The sequence below is a fragment of the Coccinella septempunctata genome, chromosome 6, assembly GCF_907165205.1.
Source record: "Coccinella septempunctata chromosome 6, icCocSept1.1, whole genome shotgun sequence".
Lineage (NCBI taxonomy): Eukaryota > Metazoa > Arthropoda > Insecta > Coleoptera > Coccinellidae > Coccinella > Coccinella septempunctata.
Window position 1 is genome coordinate 23,700,509 of NC_058194.1, and position 20,198 is coordinate 23,720,706.

The 20,198-nt window shown below is 35.8% G+C and overlaps 1 protein-coding gene across 1 annotated transcript in view; it reads left to right on the forward strand.

Moving 5' to 3' along the window:
• Positions 1-602: 602 nt before the first annotated feature.
• The window catches only part of LOC123315653 (neuropeptide SIFamide receptor-like), a 110,744-nt gene continuing 91,148 nt past the window's right edge, over positions 603-20,198 (forward strand). The window contains exon 1 of the mRNA XM_044901448.1: positions 603-1,222. Within this exon, the coding sequence (XP_044757383.1) occupies positions 703-1,222 (520 nt within the window). The 5' untranslated portion in view covers positions 603-702. The remainder of the gene's footprint in view (positions 1,223-20,198) is intronic.

The following is a 20,198-nucleotide window of genomic DNA, read 5'->3' on the forward strand; positions in this document are numbered from 1 at the left end:
TCTCCTGCATTTTGGCCCCTACTGTGTGATATGAGAATAATAATGAAGATGATGGCCAGAGCAACAACTCCTCGCGAATAAGAAAATAGAGAAAACATTGTCCATAACTAGATCAACTTTGATGTTTTACTTCTATTTCAACACTGATATATTTTATTTATCCCTTGTCCATTTCTAGCTAGAATTGAACGAGAGCTGATTGAATTCAAAGGAATCCATCATACATTCTCCAAACTGAAAATCTCTGAAGAGATCAACTGAACAAGAAACAATAAAAAACACATTTCGATCACTTTCATGCAACATAAAGAAAATCGCCGATTTATAGCAAAGAAGTTTCCCCCACAACATAAAATCACATAATATACACATAATAACGTTTCTGAATTCTTTTCGGTAGGGGAACAGCGAAAATGAATGAGTCCTTTACACGGAAGAAAGACAGTAATTTCCTGAAATTAACCATTTATGGCAAAAATGTGGCGCAGACGCTTGGCCGTCACTCAAATCGCCGAATGTTTCCACGCAGACCCGAAAAGTCCCCGCGAAGCTGCCGTTTCCCGGCTGCATTTCCACACGATCCGTTTCCACGAACGGTGGAAATCAGCCAGTCGCACTTGCGTACGCCCGCGCAAGTTCGAAAAACAATAATGAAAGTTGACAGACAATAAAAATTCCTAGAGTCCGGCATAAGTTCCATCAATGGGAGTATTAAACGCATCCTCCGAGTTCGGATGGTCGCGGATCATAAACTGGCCGTTGGTTGAGTCTGATGATGACTTCAAGGATAGAAACGAGGTACCCCCGGTGGACGTGAACGAGATACCGATAGCCGATACCATGCTGGCGCCGGAGTATTTCGGGAATTATTTCGATGTGGTGGTGGCTCATACGGAAACTAGTGATATACAAAAAACAATATTTGAAATTAAAACGAACAGTGCTACATTGGTCATGAATGCTTCGCTGAATACGACTGAATCCCCGTTTATCCCTGAATTAATGTACAGACATTCCCTAGCTATGACTATTGTTTATTGCATCGCGTACTTTATTGTGTTCGCTATTGGACTTGTTGGGAATTTTTTCGTTATAGCTGTGGTTTTTCGATCGCCACGCATGAGAACTGTTACGAACTTTTTCATTGTTAATTTAGCTGTTGCCGATATTCTTGTTATTGTGTTCTGCTTACCGGCTACCCTGATGTCCAACATTTTTGTTCGTAAGTCAATTTTTCTTCATTGAAATTGTTACAATCTGTTCGGGAAATTAGGTCCCTATTCTACGCATGTCAGAGATTTTTATTTAGATCGTATCCATTACTATGGAGAGCCATGATATTTTCGGTTTAATTGACAGTTCACTAATTACATTTGACAAACATAAAGGCACATTTTAGGCAGCTTTCAACTACTGTATTCAATTTTTGTTTCAAGGGATATTCCCTATCAATACAATGATTTTACGTTACCAAAATGACATATCGGCGTATTTTTTTAATGGAAAAACACTTATTTTTAGGATATTTATTCTAGCGAAATAATTTCGTTGTGGTATTTAGTAATGTTTTTTTTTTCCATAGAGAAAAGCTTTGGGATAGATCACGAGAAAATATTATGACCAACCCAACCAGAAATATTCAGAATTTTTGCATTCATATTTCTTCATTTTGAAAAACGAATAGAAAAATCGATACATTTTCCACACGGCATTTTTTATGAACTTTTTCTTATGGGAGTGAAATGATTTAACTTATTGAATTCGAATTTTCACGTTTTGTGAGATCGAACACAAGCATTCACAATGCTTTCATTTTCTCTTGAGCAGAATCAATTTTAGGACCATTTAATTCTAACAATAAACAACATATCGATTGTATGGTCACTTATTTTTATAATTACCTACGATTTTATTTCGACAATTCATCTATTAATACCCTACGAAAGGGGCATGTTAAATACAACACTTCAAAAACATCAGTCAATCCTTAAAGAAAACAGAAAAAGTTTTTATTTCAATTCGAAAAGTTGAACCATTTCATTCCTCTCATGAAAAAATGTTTGATAAAGAACAGCATCGATGATCAATTTCAGCGACAAAAAATATTTACAAGAGGAAGTCAATTAACGTGTTTCAGAGTCTTAATTTCATGTTATTGGCTGAGAAAGTATCGATTCTAATTTTTTTTCTTCGAGCTTCAACTCTTCCCATCTTTTTGGGAAATTATCAGAGGTGAACTTTAGACACGCTATGCTCCCAGAAATGTCATCCTAGACCTGAATGTGATATATATTCTGAAAGAGCAACTCTTCTTGTACTTTTTTCTGCCTTTAGATTCATTCATATTCGAAGAGGAAAATAAAATCATTTCAATTTTCGATATTCGAAAAAGTTTTACTGTTAAGTTCTTAAAGGGGGGGGATATGGCCCCCACTGTAACCGCCATTGGTATAAACATTATATTTACATAATTTCATAGTCCATTTTGAGTCAAGTGTATGCTGTATGAGAATGATCTCCGTAATATCAATATATTACTAGGGTTTCGTATAAAGTCACAACAAACGATTCTTAAAAGATTATCCAAGGCTCAGAATGAGTGCCGTTATGAGCAGTAGCTTGTTTGAAAAAGCTGTTTTCGGACCATAAATGCGCTACCGGAACGTCAGTTCGAAAATGGCTCACGATGATTAATTGCAGTACTCATCTCATAAGTGGGGAACACTTCCCCTAAATTCCTTTTTTGTGTCTACATAGCTTCCATGATACGACCCTTCTATCCTATTAAAGTTCCGAAACTGGACCCCATTCTTTTTGTACAGGAAGTGTTTCATAAATTTATAAGAGCAGTATATAGATGAGACGTTTTTCTCCTTCCGATTTTTGCAGAGTCATGCCATGTATTGACTTGAAGAATAATAATTGTTTGATACCTGAGGCTGGTTTTCTCCCATAACAAGCTCGAGAATTGATGAAAATTATTGCATTATCCTTTTTATGTACTATATTTGTTGTATATAGCTTTAAAACGATAAAGAACATATTCTGAAACTTTACAGGCAATTAAATTGGTGCAAAGCGCATCTGATGTCATAGTTTTCATTATATATAGGGTGAGTCTTTGACATTTCAACAGACGATTCCTAAATTCCTAAAAAAAAACTTTTTTCCTTTACCATTTTCTCAAATTCATCTGAGTTGAAACGATACAGGCTGTTGAATTGGAGAAAATTGTAAAAGATAAAAGTGTTTCTTTCGAGCTCAAGTACAAGTCAAAGACTCACCCTGTAATTCCGATTCCACCCCAATATTTTCAATTAAAATGAGAATCGCAAGCTTCGATGTTTTTCGAATATAACATAAAATAAATGAAATGCAGATTCCAGAGCCATTCTGATATATATTATATGGATAATGCGAAATTATATAACCAAGGATGGTGATCGTATCATCTTTTATGGACCAGAAGTGAGCATCAGTCCCTGTTTAATATCGCAGCAGGGTAACTAGGGAATTACGAAGCGATCAAACTACTGATGTGACTAACAAATTATAGATTGGATGGCATTGTTTCCATGCTTTTTGTCCAAAAACCAATGGGAAATTCATGAATAATGTGGGACTCTTCGCAGAGCATTTCGTTCTGACCTATTTATATCAATCATTTACAAATAGACGTACGACATAAAAGATACTGTATAGAAAAGAGTTGCTGGTGTTTGTGATTAATGAGCTTCAATCATATAAATATATGTTTCAATGCGAAAAATAATTAATCTGAAACTAGCTTGTGAATAGGTATGTACTTGCCAGGTTGTGAACAAAAAATATGCAGAACATACATTGTATCTGCCTGCTGTTGTAGTGGTATAAGGTAGAATTCATATTACTCGAATTTTTATAATGAAGACAGGAAAAAGTGTTGTTTGGAGACCCTCTCAGCCTACGGGTGACATTTTCATTAATTAACCCAATTTTCGCAGGGAAGCGTTTCAGGAATGTGGTTGAGTGAGGCAGAACAAGCAGGCGGAACACATGCCATAATGTTATTCTCACTTGGACTCATTTCGAGCTAACAACTGAAGTTAGAGAAGACAACATTTGCTAGATTGAAACTGAATTGATTAATTATAAAGATTTGTCGAGAGTATCTTTAGTACAATTCACTCGGAAAATAATTCTGATCGTGACTATTTCTTAGGAATATCACTGGAATACACTGCTCAACAATGTGTTCTACTAGTTCTTTTAGGAAAAACGGGTACTCCAAAATATATGCATTTGGTCTTATTTGACACGAAATTTGATACTTTACATCTTTTATATCATGCATTTTTTCGAAATTTTCAGTACTACGGAAAATATGATTGAAAAAGCGCGAAAAAAACCACTTAAAGGGACACATTTAAGCCCCCTCCTGCATTGTATGCTCATTCTATTTGGCTATAGAAGGAATTGTCCTGATATAAAATGTTATTGGTAAAAGAAATATTCAGAATCGGTTTAGTGGTTCCAAATATTACCTCATCGTAATGTTAGTATGTGCATAAATATAGAGATACATCCAGTCCCATATTCATCGTTGAAATAAATGAACCCTGGCGTTTGGAGTTCCCAACTCCATTCGAACTTTCGTTTTGATATGAAAAGCTTGCAGGGAGATTGAAAATGTGGAACAGTCTGAATGAAAGAAAATTGTTCAAAGAAGTGGGATCACTGGGGTAACGAAACAGGGATGGAACTTTCTTTTCAATGGAATTGGATGGAACAATGATGACATTTCACTAATGAATCCTGTATTCATTAGTGAAATGGTTGAAGCTTTCAATCCATGAATTCCGCAAGATTTGGACGAACATTCTTGATTCATGGCGAAGTGGTATTTGAACAATATATAAACAAAGTCATGTAATATTGCTAACTGCTATGTACTATACAGAAACTTACGTCGTTATTTCGAAAAAAATGACATATAACTGAAAAAAAATCATCTGTTGTCGTAAGAGTGTATGCTTTTTATTAGTCGCTGATGAAAAATGCAGACGTTACTTTCATAACAATTCTGAGTGAGTGAGGTATCGACAGACTTTCATATCGATTTTCGAAATTATGTGTTGGCGTAACAGACTGGATGAAAATGTAAACAGAGAACCATCAGATTGATGGTTACCCAGACGTAATTTTTTACCCCTTGAAAGCATTTCGGTTGTAACTTCACTGCGACGTGGAAAGGAGATCTAGATTAAATATTTACCTCAAGTTCTTATGATACATGGACGCTAATGGCGATTATTTTTTGGGAATACTACACGGTGGGAGAATTCTTGTTATATTCTGGAGAATTTTCAACGTATTATATTGACGTGTCCAAAAGAATGGACAATAAGAAGTTTTTTTTTATCAAAATCAGCGATCTTTATCATTGACTGAATGAGCCAAATCAAAGAAACTCAACAAAACTTACAATTTTTGAGAGATCCGAATATTTTGTTATGCTCAGATTGTATATGTTTACGACATCTTGATACATGCAATAATTTTTTTCATCTGCTTTGTTTTTCATTACAATCAGCCTTCGTGAAGCTTTGTGATTACAATTGAACTAAATTTGAGTTCGTGTCATATTTGTAGATTTTTTCAGAATAACCATAAATTCTCATCATACATGTCACTTTCAATGGCCATGCCGTTACAAAAAATACATTGTAATAAATTCGGCGGAATGTATGTTTATGTATGAGCTCCAGTGTGCTCCGTTTTCACGGTCGACATCAAAAACATCTTTGTCATCTTCTCTTCATTCATCTTCCTACTCTCAGAGATTACACTTTCAGAATACTGCCCCAGCTTTCATATCTGAAGGCATAACCTCCGAATATTTCTACTGGAAATGAATGAACGTAAAAAATAAATTGAAACCTAGGAGAATTGGAGTCGAAACATTTTGGGCATTCAATGATTTATCACTGAGTGACCCATGAAAGTGATGTGTATTCATCAACTTATGTGATTGCTCTCTGAAACGAGAAGAATGGACATTGATTGACATTTCTTCGTTTGCAATCTAACTAAAAATCCAACCTGAATGGAGCTATATTTCCACAGCTCTGTTGGGATTCCTGAAGATTTACCCAGCCTGAATCTTGCAACTGCAAATTAGCAGTTCATGTGAAACATCTCGTGCATTTGTATCTGCTCACTGCCATGAACACACGAGGCATGAAAATTAACAATTAGTGGCTTCACGTTTACTGAAAAGGGTGGTTTGAAATCGAAATTAAACATCATATAATTCTTTGAACAGAAGCTTGAAATTCATCTGTTTTTCTTATGTGAAATTTTTGACACTTTATTTTCCACTTCAAAACTTGTTCGATAACCATTTCTTTTAGCGACTGCAGCTTGCTGCAGTACTTTGAAAAATACGATGCAGCGAAAACAAAAGTTAAAGATAAATAGAATGAAAATTGTCGATGAACAGCAATTCGATAGAGTTGTAAAACTAACTGATGATAATTTCCCAAACATATCTGTGCGAAACGAAAGTTTTCCATTCTATTCGTAAATATAAGAAGTCCAACACAGAGATGGGACTTGGTTCTTTGCCAACTCAATATCGGATGGTCCTCAGCGATATAGGGTTATATAATGGATGCAGTTACATTGACCTTGTCTTTCGGCAGTATATCACCATGCTGGAGATCGAAAGAACACGGTAATGACCTATATACTGCTCTCCAAGAAACAGCACTTAGGACAGACGATTATGGGTTTTGATTCAAAGTCATCAGTTCACCGAATTTTTTAATATCTTCTTGGTTTCTGGAAAAATGTATGTCCCGTTAGCGCAAACCTATAGTTGATATTTGATCAAAAGCCATAATCTAACTGAATTAACTGAATTTACCATTTCTACGACAAGTTTCGAAAACCTCATCACAACTGTTTTGTAATCTATTATCTACTGTCTATCATTTCTATATCAATCAAAAAAGATAACTTTGATCTTAAATTCAATAAAATTCAAATTCAATAACAACACAAAAGTGCCACTACCACTATGAGGGTGGGTGAAGGTTAGCTTTCCTACCCTCAGTGAGTTCCTGAACTGCATTATTGTTCTCCCTCTAGGTATATTATTGAAACAGTCTTAAACTTTTCTTGAACTCAGTTCTTTTCAGTCCGGAGGTATACCAATAATTAGATTATGAAAACCTACCCTGTATATTGTTCATCGATTGCGTGTTGACCTAGTTATATTTATATTTCTCCCAAGCTTTATTATAATTGGGTTTTTTCCGATAGTATTCACACATCATCAAGATTACGTAGGTGACATATGGATAACTATCGCTCGTTCTGGAATCATTGTTAGAATCATACTAATTGGTACCTTTTAGGTGTGAAGTTCATGAATGGTGATAGTGATCAATTTTTTTTTTTTACGTGTGGATTTTGTCTTTGTGAAATTAAATCATTAGTGAAGGTAATACCACCACTGAAATTCTAAGCTGAGACTTCTCATATATTTCAAACATACATATCACTCACTCAACTCCACTGAAAATGCTGTGTGATGGCACAAAAAGTTTTCATCTTTAGTTGAAACTGGTTCCTTCAGGCCTAATAAATAATACCTAGTACCTATCCTAGCTGTTACACTTATCGACATCCACATCACAGAGAAGAAATAACACATTTTTGAGAAACATAACAATTAGGTATTGAAGAGATTTTGAGTTGTCTATTTTCGTTGATCCATTGAACAATATACGAGGGGGGGAGTCCGGGAGACTTGCTCAGGTAGGAGACTTGAACCACCTCAAATATTTCTATTCAATTTTCGCGTATCGTATCGTAAATAGCTTGCGACATACTCTCGCAGCAAGGCACAACTAGTGGCGACTCCATTTTGGCTACCATCAGAACAGTTCGGGAGTGAGAGGGTTGAACATGATTTTGTTGTTAGGAAGTAAGAAATTGAATAATTTTTGTTTGTTACACTGTCTGAAAAGTTTAATAGGTGCTTGGTGTTATTTGGTTTTATTGCTTTCATTGATTCATTGTTTCACAAACAATGAGCCTTTTTAAAAATATTTGTACAAGTTTCAAGAAAACATCTGTTGAATAGACTAAAAGGGAGTGCGGCAGACTTGATCCATGCTATGGTCGGGAGACATAATCAGTGGTCCAAGTTTCCCGCACTGAGCTCAGATATTAGTTTGCTTCAAAAAAAGAAAATTGAATAATAGAAATCAAATATAAAAAAATACACAAAGGCTCAAAAAAATGAGAAACATCTCGGAAATAAGTGAGAGTGACTCTGAAATAGAAAATATGTACTTCTTACGCTGATATATCTGATGATGAAAACCTTGACATAGGATATCGTGGACTTATGATCAAGTCTCTCTCGCCCCCTGTTCAACTCTCTCATGGGTTAGGGAGACATTAGAGAATTTTCGGTTCCTAAAAAAAGAATTGCTGTACTCAAAATGTTCATCTCAGCATCACTCTACTATTATCTATCGTTATTTGGGCATGATATATTCACGAAAAAAAAATGAGTTTCTACCATTTATAAATATAACTTGAGTGGCTTCAGAGTGAAAAGGGGTTTAACTCTCCCGGACTCCCCATATATTTAATTTATCTATTTCAAGACCTTATAGGAAAAAACATCCAAAGAAGAAAATTTTAAATAAAGGATCTTTCGGTAGATACTGTTTTTTGCATTATTTTTGTTAGTTAGTTAGTTGACTGTTAAATATCTTAGATCATTAGCAGTTTTTATTCTTCGAATAGTCTTGAGTGAAAAATGTGGAATCACTCTTTTACTTGTAATAAAATTGGTTATTTTCTATTTGAAATTAAAATCATCTACAGGGAGTTGCATTATCAAAAAAAAAACATTGTTAACATTATTATTAAAATTTCCTTCGTAGAATGAAATGTTCGTGAAACTCCTAATAATAAAGTGGTTCAAGTTTCCAATTGAATCGATAGAATAAACAGGTTGATAACTCAAAATTCAGACAGGCAGAATTTTCACCACCACGGTATTTTCCTGGGGAATATCTGCATTCGAAGACAGGCTATCATGTAAGAGCCGGACCAGTGGAACTCATTACGTTTTATCGACATAAATCAGGGTTATTTCGGCTTAACCCAGTTTCAAGTTTGTTCGTAATACGACATTCCATCATCCTGAATTCAAATATCCTGCTTAATTGAGTTTCGCCCGTTCAGTCATACAAATATAGCCAGCTCCTGACCAAATCTGGATCTGAATTAGGGATATAGATTTCCTGCATCAAATTATGTATATTGGGGTGAAGGTAGTGTCATCCCCTGCGAACCCGGGCTTGCGAATTCCTCTGCGATGGCTTTACCCATCATTTCATCTCAGTTGTTGGTTTTATCGATCACCCGAAATGTCCGGAGAACGCTAAATTTATTGACGCAAAATGAATGAATAATATTTAAAATTTATTTTCAATATTCATTCTCTAACCTCATTTATTAGCTGAAGCGAAGTTATAATTAATTAATTCGCTCAAACCAGCTCTTTCAATCTCATTATTACATTCATTTCTCCTTTCAGTTCCAAATAAATCAATAGGGTCGGATTATTCTTAAACATTCAGATTTAATCGAATCAGAAACATTTCAACGAGTGAAATCGACATTCTAGAGGAAGTTTTTCGTGCCAAGCGCAAACAGGAAACAATATCCGAATGCTAAGGTGCACCTAACATTTGGTGGAACAAAGCATTCTTTCGACAAAGAAATTCCCTCCATACTTCGTTCTTCTACTGAAAGTAAACAGAAAGAGGCAGTGCGAATCCTTTGAGTTATTCCAGAAATTTCAGAGGCGAATGACTAGGAAATGTTCCTTTAATGTTACATTGTGAGTTGTGACAACAGAAGATGAGGGAATTCGAAAAACTGTGGATGCTGTATCGATCGAACAGAAGTTTGATTCTGAGATGTGAGAAGTTATTGGAGCTATAACATACATTGTATGACCAATTGTATGGCTATACCATTTCAAGAAGTAACAGTGTTTCTACACAATGTCCATACCACACATACAAAACAAAATATTTGCCTCAATGATATGATACAGGAATTATCTCTCTTATTCTTATTAGTCTTATCAGTAATAAGACACGATATTGAAAGTGGTTGTGAAATTGTTCGGAAAATACGAAGATATATTGAAATCTAGTTAGCCTAGACCAGTTCCATGCATAAAAAAAATATTGCGTTACCATAGCAACGAACAATAACTCATTCATTCATTCATTGCTGTATCCCGTTACCGGAAATTAATCTACAAAAAGAAGAAGAAAAAAAAAAAAAAAAATTCGAACAGACTTGTAACTTCTTAGTGCTAGTTGCGATTGTGTGCCCTCCTGTGACTAAAGAGACCCAACCGTGACCTGCAGATCCTTCCACACTCAGGGCATGGATAGTCTCCAACCAGATCTGGCCGCCGCTGTATGCTTCTCGATTCTCCATTATAACTGTGGACCAAAGACCTCCACTGTGACCTGTCTAACGCTAGTTGTTCCCAGTTATGATTAGCATTAACTGATTTTAGGGATTGATGTAGTGTATCCTTAAACCGCTTATACTGGCCTCCTGGTTTCCGGGCTCCCTCAGTGAGTTCGCCGTATAGAGCTATTTTGGGGAGTCTTGTGTCTTGCATCCTCAGAATGTGGCCGCTCCATCTGAGTCGGGCCCTCGTTACTTGAGTCTCAATTGTTGTACAACTCGCGCGCTGCAAGACTTCTGCATAACTCATTAGAAGTGTCAGTGTGAAGTTTGAGGTCAAAAAAGTAAACCAGTGTTACGCAATAAATCAAAAGAAAGAAGACTTCCACCGAAATTGTGAAAATCGAAATATTGGAGAATCGGGAAGGCCAGTTTCTGTGTCAGTCCCCGAAAATATCGATGCAGTTCATGACATGATTTTATCAGACCATCGAATTGGTCTAAAACGGATATCTGAGGCACTGAATATTTCATACGAATGCGTTCATCATATAGTTCACGTCAATTTGGACATGAGAAAAATTGCTGCAAAATGGATCACCAAATGTTTGAATGTTGACTAAAAGCGTGCAAGTGTAGAAGCATCGCGTTCGATCTGTGCTCGATTTGAAAACGATGTAGACTTCTTAAACCGAATTGTTACTATGGAAGAGACTTGAGTGGATTTCTACGATCCAGAAACAAACTAACAATCCATGTTCTGGCGACACTCTGGTTGTCGAAGACTCCAAGACCTAAGAAGTTTCGGTCCAAAGATCTGCTGGAAAAATTTCTTGCTTCAGTTTTTTGGGATTGCTATGGAGTAATCATGATTGATTTTTTAGATAAGGGTAGAACAATAACCGGAAATTACTATTCGACATTTCTGACCACTCTACGGGAAAAATTAAAGAGAAAACACGCGGAAAGCTATCCAAAGGTATTTTGTTTTTGCAGGACAAAGCCCCTGCATACAAATCTCATGTTGCCATGCAAAAAATTCGTGATTTAGGGAAGAAACATTTTTTTTGAAAGGTCTAGAGACGTTGCAGGTTCGCTGTAATAAATGTATCCAATTAAGAGGAGAATATGTTGAGTAATAAAAGATTTTGTCTGGTTCTATAGTAGGCTAAGAATTTTTCATTATATCATCGTATGCCACTGTATTTTGCAATGGGAATGAAACAATATGATAGTCTATGAAAAAGTCCGGAATTCGAATTGAAATAAGAGAATGGAGATAGATGTTTTAATCATCTAAACTATTTCGTAAAATTTGATTAAAACTGAGCGAATTGTTGGGAAAACTTCAAAAGTACGGTCTCGCACACAATATAAACGAAGAGGAACGCAAAAGAGTGTTGAATCACATCTACGAACGTCAGTTGAATAATGACTTCGAGACTTCAATTCTGTAATGGCTTGAATAGGAAATCAGGCAGGCTGGGTGGAATAGATCTCTGTATTGTGAATTCAAGTTCACGGATTCGAGGCAGACTGAAAAAAAAGGATATATTGTTTCCCTACCCGCATACTTCAGGGAACGTCCAATTTTTTGGCCATCATATAAAATGCTTTGCCTCAGTTTAGTGTCTGGGAGGTCATAATATCCAGACGTATGAGTATATCGTGATAAAACTCGAGGTCGTTGCTGATAAAATTTTTCAGTTTTCAGAAGCTTAACTTAGATAAATGGACTATAACAATGAAAATAAAGAATTAATTGGAAATTAAAATTTTTTCCAAAGTCCCAGCAGAATGAGAATCGTCAAAAAATAAAAACTATGCTGATTAAACTCCAACAAATCAGGTTTTGGAAAAATAAATTGTGAAATTAGGTACCTGGTGGCATAATTCAGCTAGTAAATGAAGAAGATCAAGGGAAAATGATTTCTTGTATTTAACTGATGTGGCCAGTACTCTATAGCTTTGTTTTGGTTCGCACTTGAGGCGGTTCTGAATCGGTTCAAAGTAGTGGAGCAGCAATGGTGTGGGAAGCTACACGTATGCTACGCGCGAGCTTACGCTGAATAAATAAATATGCGACTGTTTTGAACCGTTCTGGAACCATCCTAAAAGCGAACCAAAACAGGCCTTATAATCATCCATAACTCACCTGAAGATGCTATTATGCCTGAGAAACAAATATTTAGTGGCAAATAACTCATCCTAATGAAAAGCATGTACAGTTAGATTCGGGTGACTTGGGACAGTCCTGTAACTTGGGACAATTACCCTACTTGCAGATTTCTTTTTTTCTTACCATTTATGAGTGAAGGGACAAACTTATAAGATATAAGATTGTGTAGCGTTTTTTCGGTTAGTTTAACAATTAATTCCTGTTGAGTGTGCCGTGTCCAGACCGTTTGAATCGACAGGAAAAAATAACGAATTCAGGAGAGTAAAAGCGCGTTTTTTTATGGCACTTATACTTTCGAGTGTCCTGTACATGTGTTTCACTTTGTGTATGTGTAATTTTTTTTCTGGATACGTGGGATATTGGGATATTAGATATGCCATGAAACAAGGTTTTTTACAAATTAAATGGCAACACGGATCTCATTCATTTATTTTGTTGTTTCATAGGGTGACTTGGGACAATACCGAATAGATCTACAAGCGGCGCATTGGCAGCAGGAAATATGCCGATTTTTCGCAGGATATTATTATTTACGTTATTTCCACAAAGAAATCAATAAAGAGTGAAAGAAATCAAAGTTCCCTTGTTTTGTTAAGTTTTTTTACATTTGAGTTGCAATATATTTACTTTCGCTGTAACAGAGGTTTATCATTTAATTTCCTTACCGAATTTCAACTATATAATCACAAATTCTAATTTTTCAAAACTACACACCGTCCCAAGTCACCTATTTCATTTGATAGTTGGGAAATCAATGTATTTTAACTTGTGTCCCAAGCCTACCAACGATAAGTGACTTGGGACAAGTATATTTCATTTATATTTTAATTTATTATAATATTTTATTTTTATTTTACTTTATATCCGAATTCTGAAGCATGGTATATATCCTAATCAATAGTCTGAGCATATTCGAACCTCTTTTTCAGATAAAATAGGTCACCGTTTTTGAAATATGACAAAATCGTCCCAAGTCACCCGAATCTACAGTAATTAAGTTCCTATATGTTCTATATGTCGTCCTCTTTTGGAGTACTGCCACTCAATATACCTGTCGTCAAATGCAAACACCAAGAAAATTCTCCAGACCGCAGAAACCACCTCTCTCAGAGCCATTACTAAAATGAGGCATCCAAGGTATGAACTCTACAACCCCTCCAACAGGCTCCTCAACGAAAAAACCCTGATCAAACCAATTAACCAACAAACCAACGCCAGAACGATCTGTCGACAAAATTTCCATAGAGGGAAGTGAACAATGTGAACATACAAATCTTAAGAGAATTTTGCATCAATAGGAACGAAAATACAAGACCAAACAGAAAACATCCTTTGAACACTACATGAATAGCTTCAAATTACTGTTTTTTTTTTAAATATTGTTATACAATTGTTTAACAAACTATTAAGAATAATCAATGGTTTCTCTTTTATAACCAGGCTGAAGGACCTCGGTCGATGGCCTTCTGAATTTATCCAATAAAGAACATTTATTATTATTATTATTAAGTTCCTAGTTTCGAAATTGATTTCTTATGAAACTGATAATGAGCATTCAGCAAAATTCATTTGCTATATTTCCACATTCATCTTCCAAAGTCTGACAGGGCAAAATCCACCCCAGCTGAAAAATCGATAAATGCACGGTTTCATTCCTCCTCAAATATTAACACTCAAGAGAATTTCCCCTGGAGTTGACAATCGTGAGTTTTTACTCCAGATAATTGACCTATTTTCGGACTAGTTCAAAAATGAAAAAGTATGGTTATATAACAGTTTAGGTGTCAGTCTCCCGACTGTTAGAGTAATTATAAGTTTATTATGACCCACAAAAGTTGCCACTAAAACAGCCCTCCACGTCACCCAACTTCCAAACTGCCGACACACTGGAAGTGAAGTTTCCGAAGAAAAATTGGGATAAAGTGGAATACTTTTCGTGATTTTTGGGAGGATCACCGCTGGCATATTTGCTTTTCGTTAAACTCTCCGAAGAAATGGGAAAGGCGTGAAGGGTTCTTCAATTGATTCAAGATAAACTTGGGTAGAGTTCTTCTTATTTATTTTTGCCGAAGTCTAGTCCAAATCGACCTCATCTTAACATTCCTCAGTTTTTTTTTCCACGGTGTCTACAGCCGGTTTGTCAAACCTCTGAAATCGGACAAGAAAAAATTCTTCAATATGAGGAAAAATTTGGTGTCATGTACAGGGTGGGCAAAATCGGTTGTCTACTGAGGGGATCTCGAGAACTATAGCAGCTAGAGGAAAACGGTTGACACATTCACAGCTCTTTTTTCGGACTAATCCAAATCTGAAAACAGAATCGGCCTATCTTTTTTAGATTTCGAGTTATAAACAAAAATTGAGATTTTGACGATTCGGAAAAGTTCTCATAACTTTTTTGTCTTTGAAGTTACCAATCTGAAAATTGAACCTTATTAGGCACTTTCATACGTAGAATTTACTGACAAAGGATTTTTTTACAATTTAAAAATATCAAATTCAATAAAAGTTTGCATATAAAAAAATTAAAGTTTACCTAATGATTCGAAATGGAAACATTTTTTGAGCTCATCACTCATCAGTGGATTCTACGTAAAAAGTGCCTGTAGAAGGTTCAAGTTTCAGATTTGTAACTTCGAAGACAAAAAAATTATTATATTATATTAGAACTCTACGAAATTGTCAACCTCAAAAACGAAATATGGTAGGAGGCTACGGTTTTCATCATTTTTTGTTTCTCGGAAATGTGTCATCCGTTTTCTTTTAGCTGCTATAGTTCTCGAGATCCTCTCAGTAGACAACGAATTTTGCCCACCCTGTACAGGAGTAGGTACATTGTTGGAATGAAGTGTGCCACCAAGAGAATTTATTCAAAACGAAAAGGATGTTATTTAAGAAACTTTGCAGGAAAGTACAATGACGTTTACTGCATCTGATGTCATAATTTTGCTACTACTGTAAATTCAAAGTACAAATTACCAAAACAATCAAGTGTTAGGTTATGTTAATAGAAAAAAATAATCCAGTACACTCTATTAATTTCTCCTATTTCAAATCATTTGAAAACTTAACTTCGAAATAATGAGATCTTTTTAAATCGGCAAAAATTTACATAGTTCTCGTTCGAAACAAAAAAAAAGTTGAGAGTTGAAGAACAGAAGTAATAGGAAATATATGCCTTAAAAATCCCTTTGTTGTAAAGATATTTGGGTACCTATATTGAGATACCGAAGAAATTACCTTTCTGCACCACAAATTCTAAGAATCTAAACTGGTTTTTCTCCCTACGAGGGGAATCGATGAGTCAATTCCATCTGAAATAGTTTATACTGCCTCAATTCAACTTATACAAAATGGTTCTTATTTGAATTCCAATTGTTAACACTGTTTTTCAGTGAAGTACGATCGAAGATCGATCGTTGTCCACTTCATTCAGTCAGAAATTTCCCTCCGAACTTTTTGGCTCACCAGTTACATCAAACCCAAGGAAATCGGAAAAGTTATCAGAGAGGAGTAATTGAAACGAAGATTCGACAGAACTGGAGCCGTTGCGTAGCAATAATTTGAGACCGAAGTTCTTACTGCTCCAAACACGATGGGATAATTTTAGTTTTTGTTCAGTGTTTTTGTTTTCTTCTGGCTGGTCGGCATGAATTCGAAACTATCCAGATCATCTTTTTGCCGGAGTTCCACATAATAAATTGGTAGCAGAGAGGGAATCTGGTATTTCTTAAATTGCGGCTCGGTCGATTAAGCACATTAAAAGTTCGGCTTACAGAAATTGAGGTCGATTTACGTGATCCAATAATGTTGTTTCAACTCTCATAATTCACTTAGAAATCATCGAGCATTCAAAAACGAGGATGAAGGGTTCCTTTTATGTTCTTGAAATAAAGAATGAGAGTAATATATTACGAATGAGGAAGGAAAAATATGTCTCCTTTGGACTTAGTCGATAATAAAGAGGTCTTTATTTATTATTACATCTTCGCTCACGTTTTCGCAACAATAAGATTTGAATGCGAAATACAGATAAACGAATGTCACCCATACAGTGTTCTTCAGCAGGTTTTTCCAACTGAGTCTGTAGGAATAAAGTTTCCAACATCCAAACTTAACGCTGGGGAGTATACTCAACTGTGAGTTTAGGTCAGTAGAGTGGTGCCGACTAAAATCTATAGACCCTAAAGATTATAGAGTGAATGTAGACCTAACCTAACCAAATGTGTACATACGGACCATACTACTATAATCTTTGCTACAGAATCTAAGGAACACAAGAAGCCTTTCCACACCTACCTACCTCCTACTTATAAGGTGATATTCGCAGAGTAGGATTCACAAATCTCTTATCGTTTCGATATTATGGTTCTCTTCGAAAGAGAATCGTAAAAAAACAAAAAAGTGAAGCATTAAACCGAACAACGAAGGCTATTCATCGTTAAAGTCGAAAAATAATTGTCTAAATTTTGCTGCGCCACCATAAATCTCTCTGCGCTTTCCTAGAGGTTAAAGACATCCATATAATGCAATATTCCATTGATAAAATGCATTCAAATTCCTCATATCGCTTATGTATTTCCATGGTGAAAACTTTGCCAGACGAACAACATTTAAAATGCTATAAATATCACGAAACTTCTGGATACTTATCAGAGGTGTTCCTGTCTTGTTTGTCTGTTGGTTTTTGCATCTGCATTCGAAAAGTTCAAGATAAAAGTCCGAATTTTTATTAGTAGGAAATGAATAATTCAGCATGATGCCAACGATCATTGGCGCGTCAGAGGAGAATTTAAGATAATGGTAATACACTGAAATCCTTCCTGGATTAGGGTTGGCTAAAGAGGGTGAAAAAAACTTCCTCCCATCAACAGGAATTAACAAATATTGAATGAATAAAAATTAATAATAATAATAAATTAATCCGAATTAATGCATTAGAGGGGATAGTTCTCCCTGCGATTATGAAAATATTGAAACAAATCTTCAAGTAGTGTCCTTTTTGTACTATTGCAAGAAAAAACCTCGTCAGCAGAAATATTCGAAAAGTGTGACCTCATGTTTTCAGAAGAATTCCAAAGAATCATAAACCGTTGAGTTTTTACCTGAGGTATGGCATACTTTTGAAATCGCCATCAAATCAGCTACCGCTAGATTCTGGTGACTTGGACAGTCCTGAAACTTGGGACAGTTACCCCCTTGCAGATTTCTTTGTTTCTTACCATTTATGAGTGAAGGGACAAACTTATAAGATTGTGTGGCGTCTTTTCGGTTAGTTTAACAATTAGTTCCTGTTGAGTTTGCCGTGACCAGAGCGTTTGAATTGACAGAAAAAATTAACTAATTCAGGAGAGTAAAAGAGCGTTTTTTATGGCCCTTATGCTGTCTAGTGTCCTGTACATGTGTTTCACTTTGTGCAAGTGTAATCTTTTTTTCTGGATATGTGGGATATTGGGATATTAGATATGTCATGAAACAAGGTTGTTTACGAATCAAACGGCAACACGGATCTCATTTATTTTGTTGTTTCATAGGGTGACTTCGGACAATGCCGAAGCAGCAGCAGGAAATATGCCGATTTTTCGCGGGATATTATTATTTACGTTATTTCCACAAAGAAATCACCAAAGAATGAAAGAAATCAAAGTTCCCTAATTTTGTTTAGTTTTCTTTAATTTGATTTGCAATATATTTACTCTCGCTGTAATAAGGGTTTATCATTTAATTTCCTCACCGAATTCCAACTATACAATCACAAATTCCAATTTTTCAAAACTATACACCGACCAAAGTCACCTATTTCATTTGAGAGTTGAGAAATCAATAGATTTTGACTAGTGTCCCAAGCCTCCCAAATCGGTGGGTGACTTGGGACAAGTAGGTATATTTTATTTTTTTCAAGATTTATATCCAAATTGTCAATAGTATGAGTCATTAAGCATATTCGAACCCATTTTTCAGATAAAAATAGGTCACCGTTTTGAAAATATGACAAGTTGAATTCAACAATCGTCCCAAGTCACCCGAATCTACGGTATCCAACTATGCAAAGATATACTGACTGTATCATATGGAATAAGAAAGTAATTGGGATATTTTATCGTGAAAGTTCATTTTCGAAGTTGTTCGTCTAAGGCTATCTCGATGAATCACCCTCTATATCATCTCATTCTGTTAAAAATTGAAGTTGTTTCAATGTTTCAAACTTATATTCACAAGGAAAATTAAATTCTCCTTCTTTTTTTTCTAACAAATTTTTTTTGAATTGTACTGGATGAGAAAAAGTCTTTCTTGATTTATGCCTACTCAAAAGGTAGGTACTTTTTCCTGCCTTTTGCGTTGAATAAAATAAATAATTCAGCCTTACTCAAATACGAAATTCTACCTAACGGTAGGTTATAAATAAAAGAAATAATTACTGTTCTTCGAGTGTTTACCATACTCGTATATCTACATTCCTCGATATTCCTTCAGATAAAAGAATATGCAAAAACAGTTCAAATGTTTTTCAACATATCCTGGGCATGGATTAAGAATGTTTATTATGACCTACCTGCCAAACTTGACTAGAATTAACAAATCAATGCACCTGTATCAAAAGTGCCGGCTGCAGCAGTAGGTATTCAGGTCAGTACCCTGACAGGTCACGACGCCGGCGCCGGGCGTCATGGCCCGGTCATATTTTACTACGGGCAAAGTTTCAAACATCCCCCGTCTCAGCGCAGCTCCACGGCTTACTACGCTACGCGCGTGGGGGAAACTACATCAACACGTAAGGCTGAAATTCACCCCCTCATAAATATCACCTGGAGGTTTCCCCGACTCAGGAATTCAGCGGAATGCTGGACTTTCGTGTCGATGCACTCAGCCCCGCTCTCATTTCTAATTCATTTCGATGCTCCCGTACCATTTGCACAGCGAAAATTCACCCTTAACCGATTTGGGAACTTTTAAGCGGATGATCTTGGTTAGGGGGAAATCAATTCATCTTTTTTCGCAAGCAAAAAACAGAGTTCTTATACGTTTTCTGTTATAAGTAGGTAGAACCCTTATCAACAGGCAAAGGGAGAAAAGAGGTTTTGTATTTGCACAGTATATTTGTACGAGTGTCTCAAAAAAATATAGTTCTTATGGCCATGATTGGAAAATACACAATGAGTAAAAAGTAACGTACAAAATTCATAAGTATAAAGTAAAAACGAAAGGAGATAATTATGAAAGTTCTACGAGTAATGGAGGGTATTTGAGTCTTTTCAAATGGCAATACTGATTCTGGATTTTATAGATTTTAAAGAAGTTGCGTTACACTGCGATACTTTTGATATCTGAGATATCTGGGATAAGTGAATGTTTCTCTGGAGAGGAGTGTGAAAGCTGCAAGGCTAAAGTCATATCCTCCACAGCTCGCCAGAGTTCTATTGAACTCCAGTACCTGGGATGGCTTCAAGGAGGTTACCTTCTCATTTCTGCAAGTTTCTCTCCCAAAGGATTTTTTGTGTTGGCTAGCATTGGCGATACT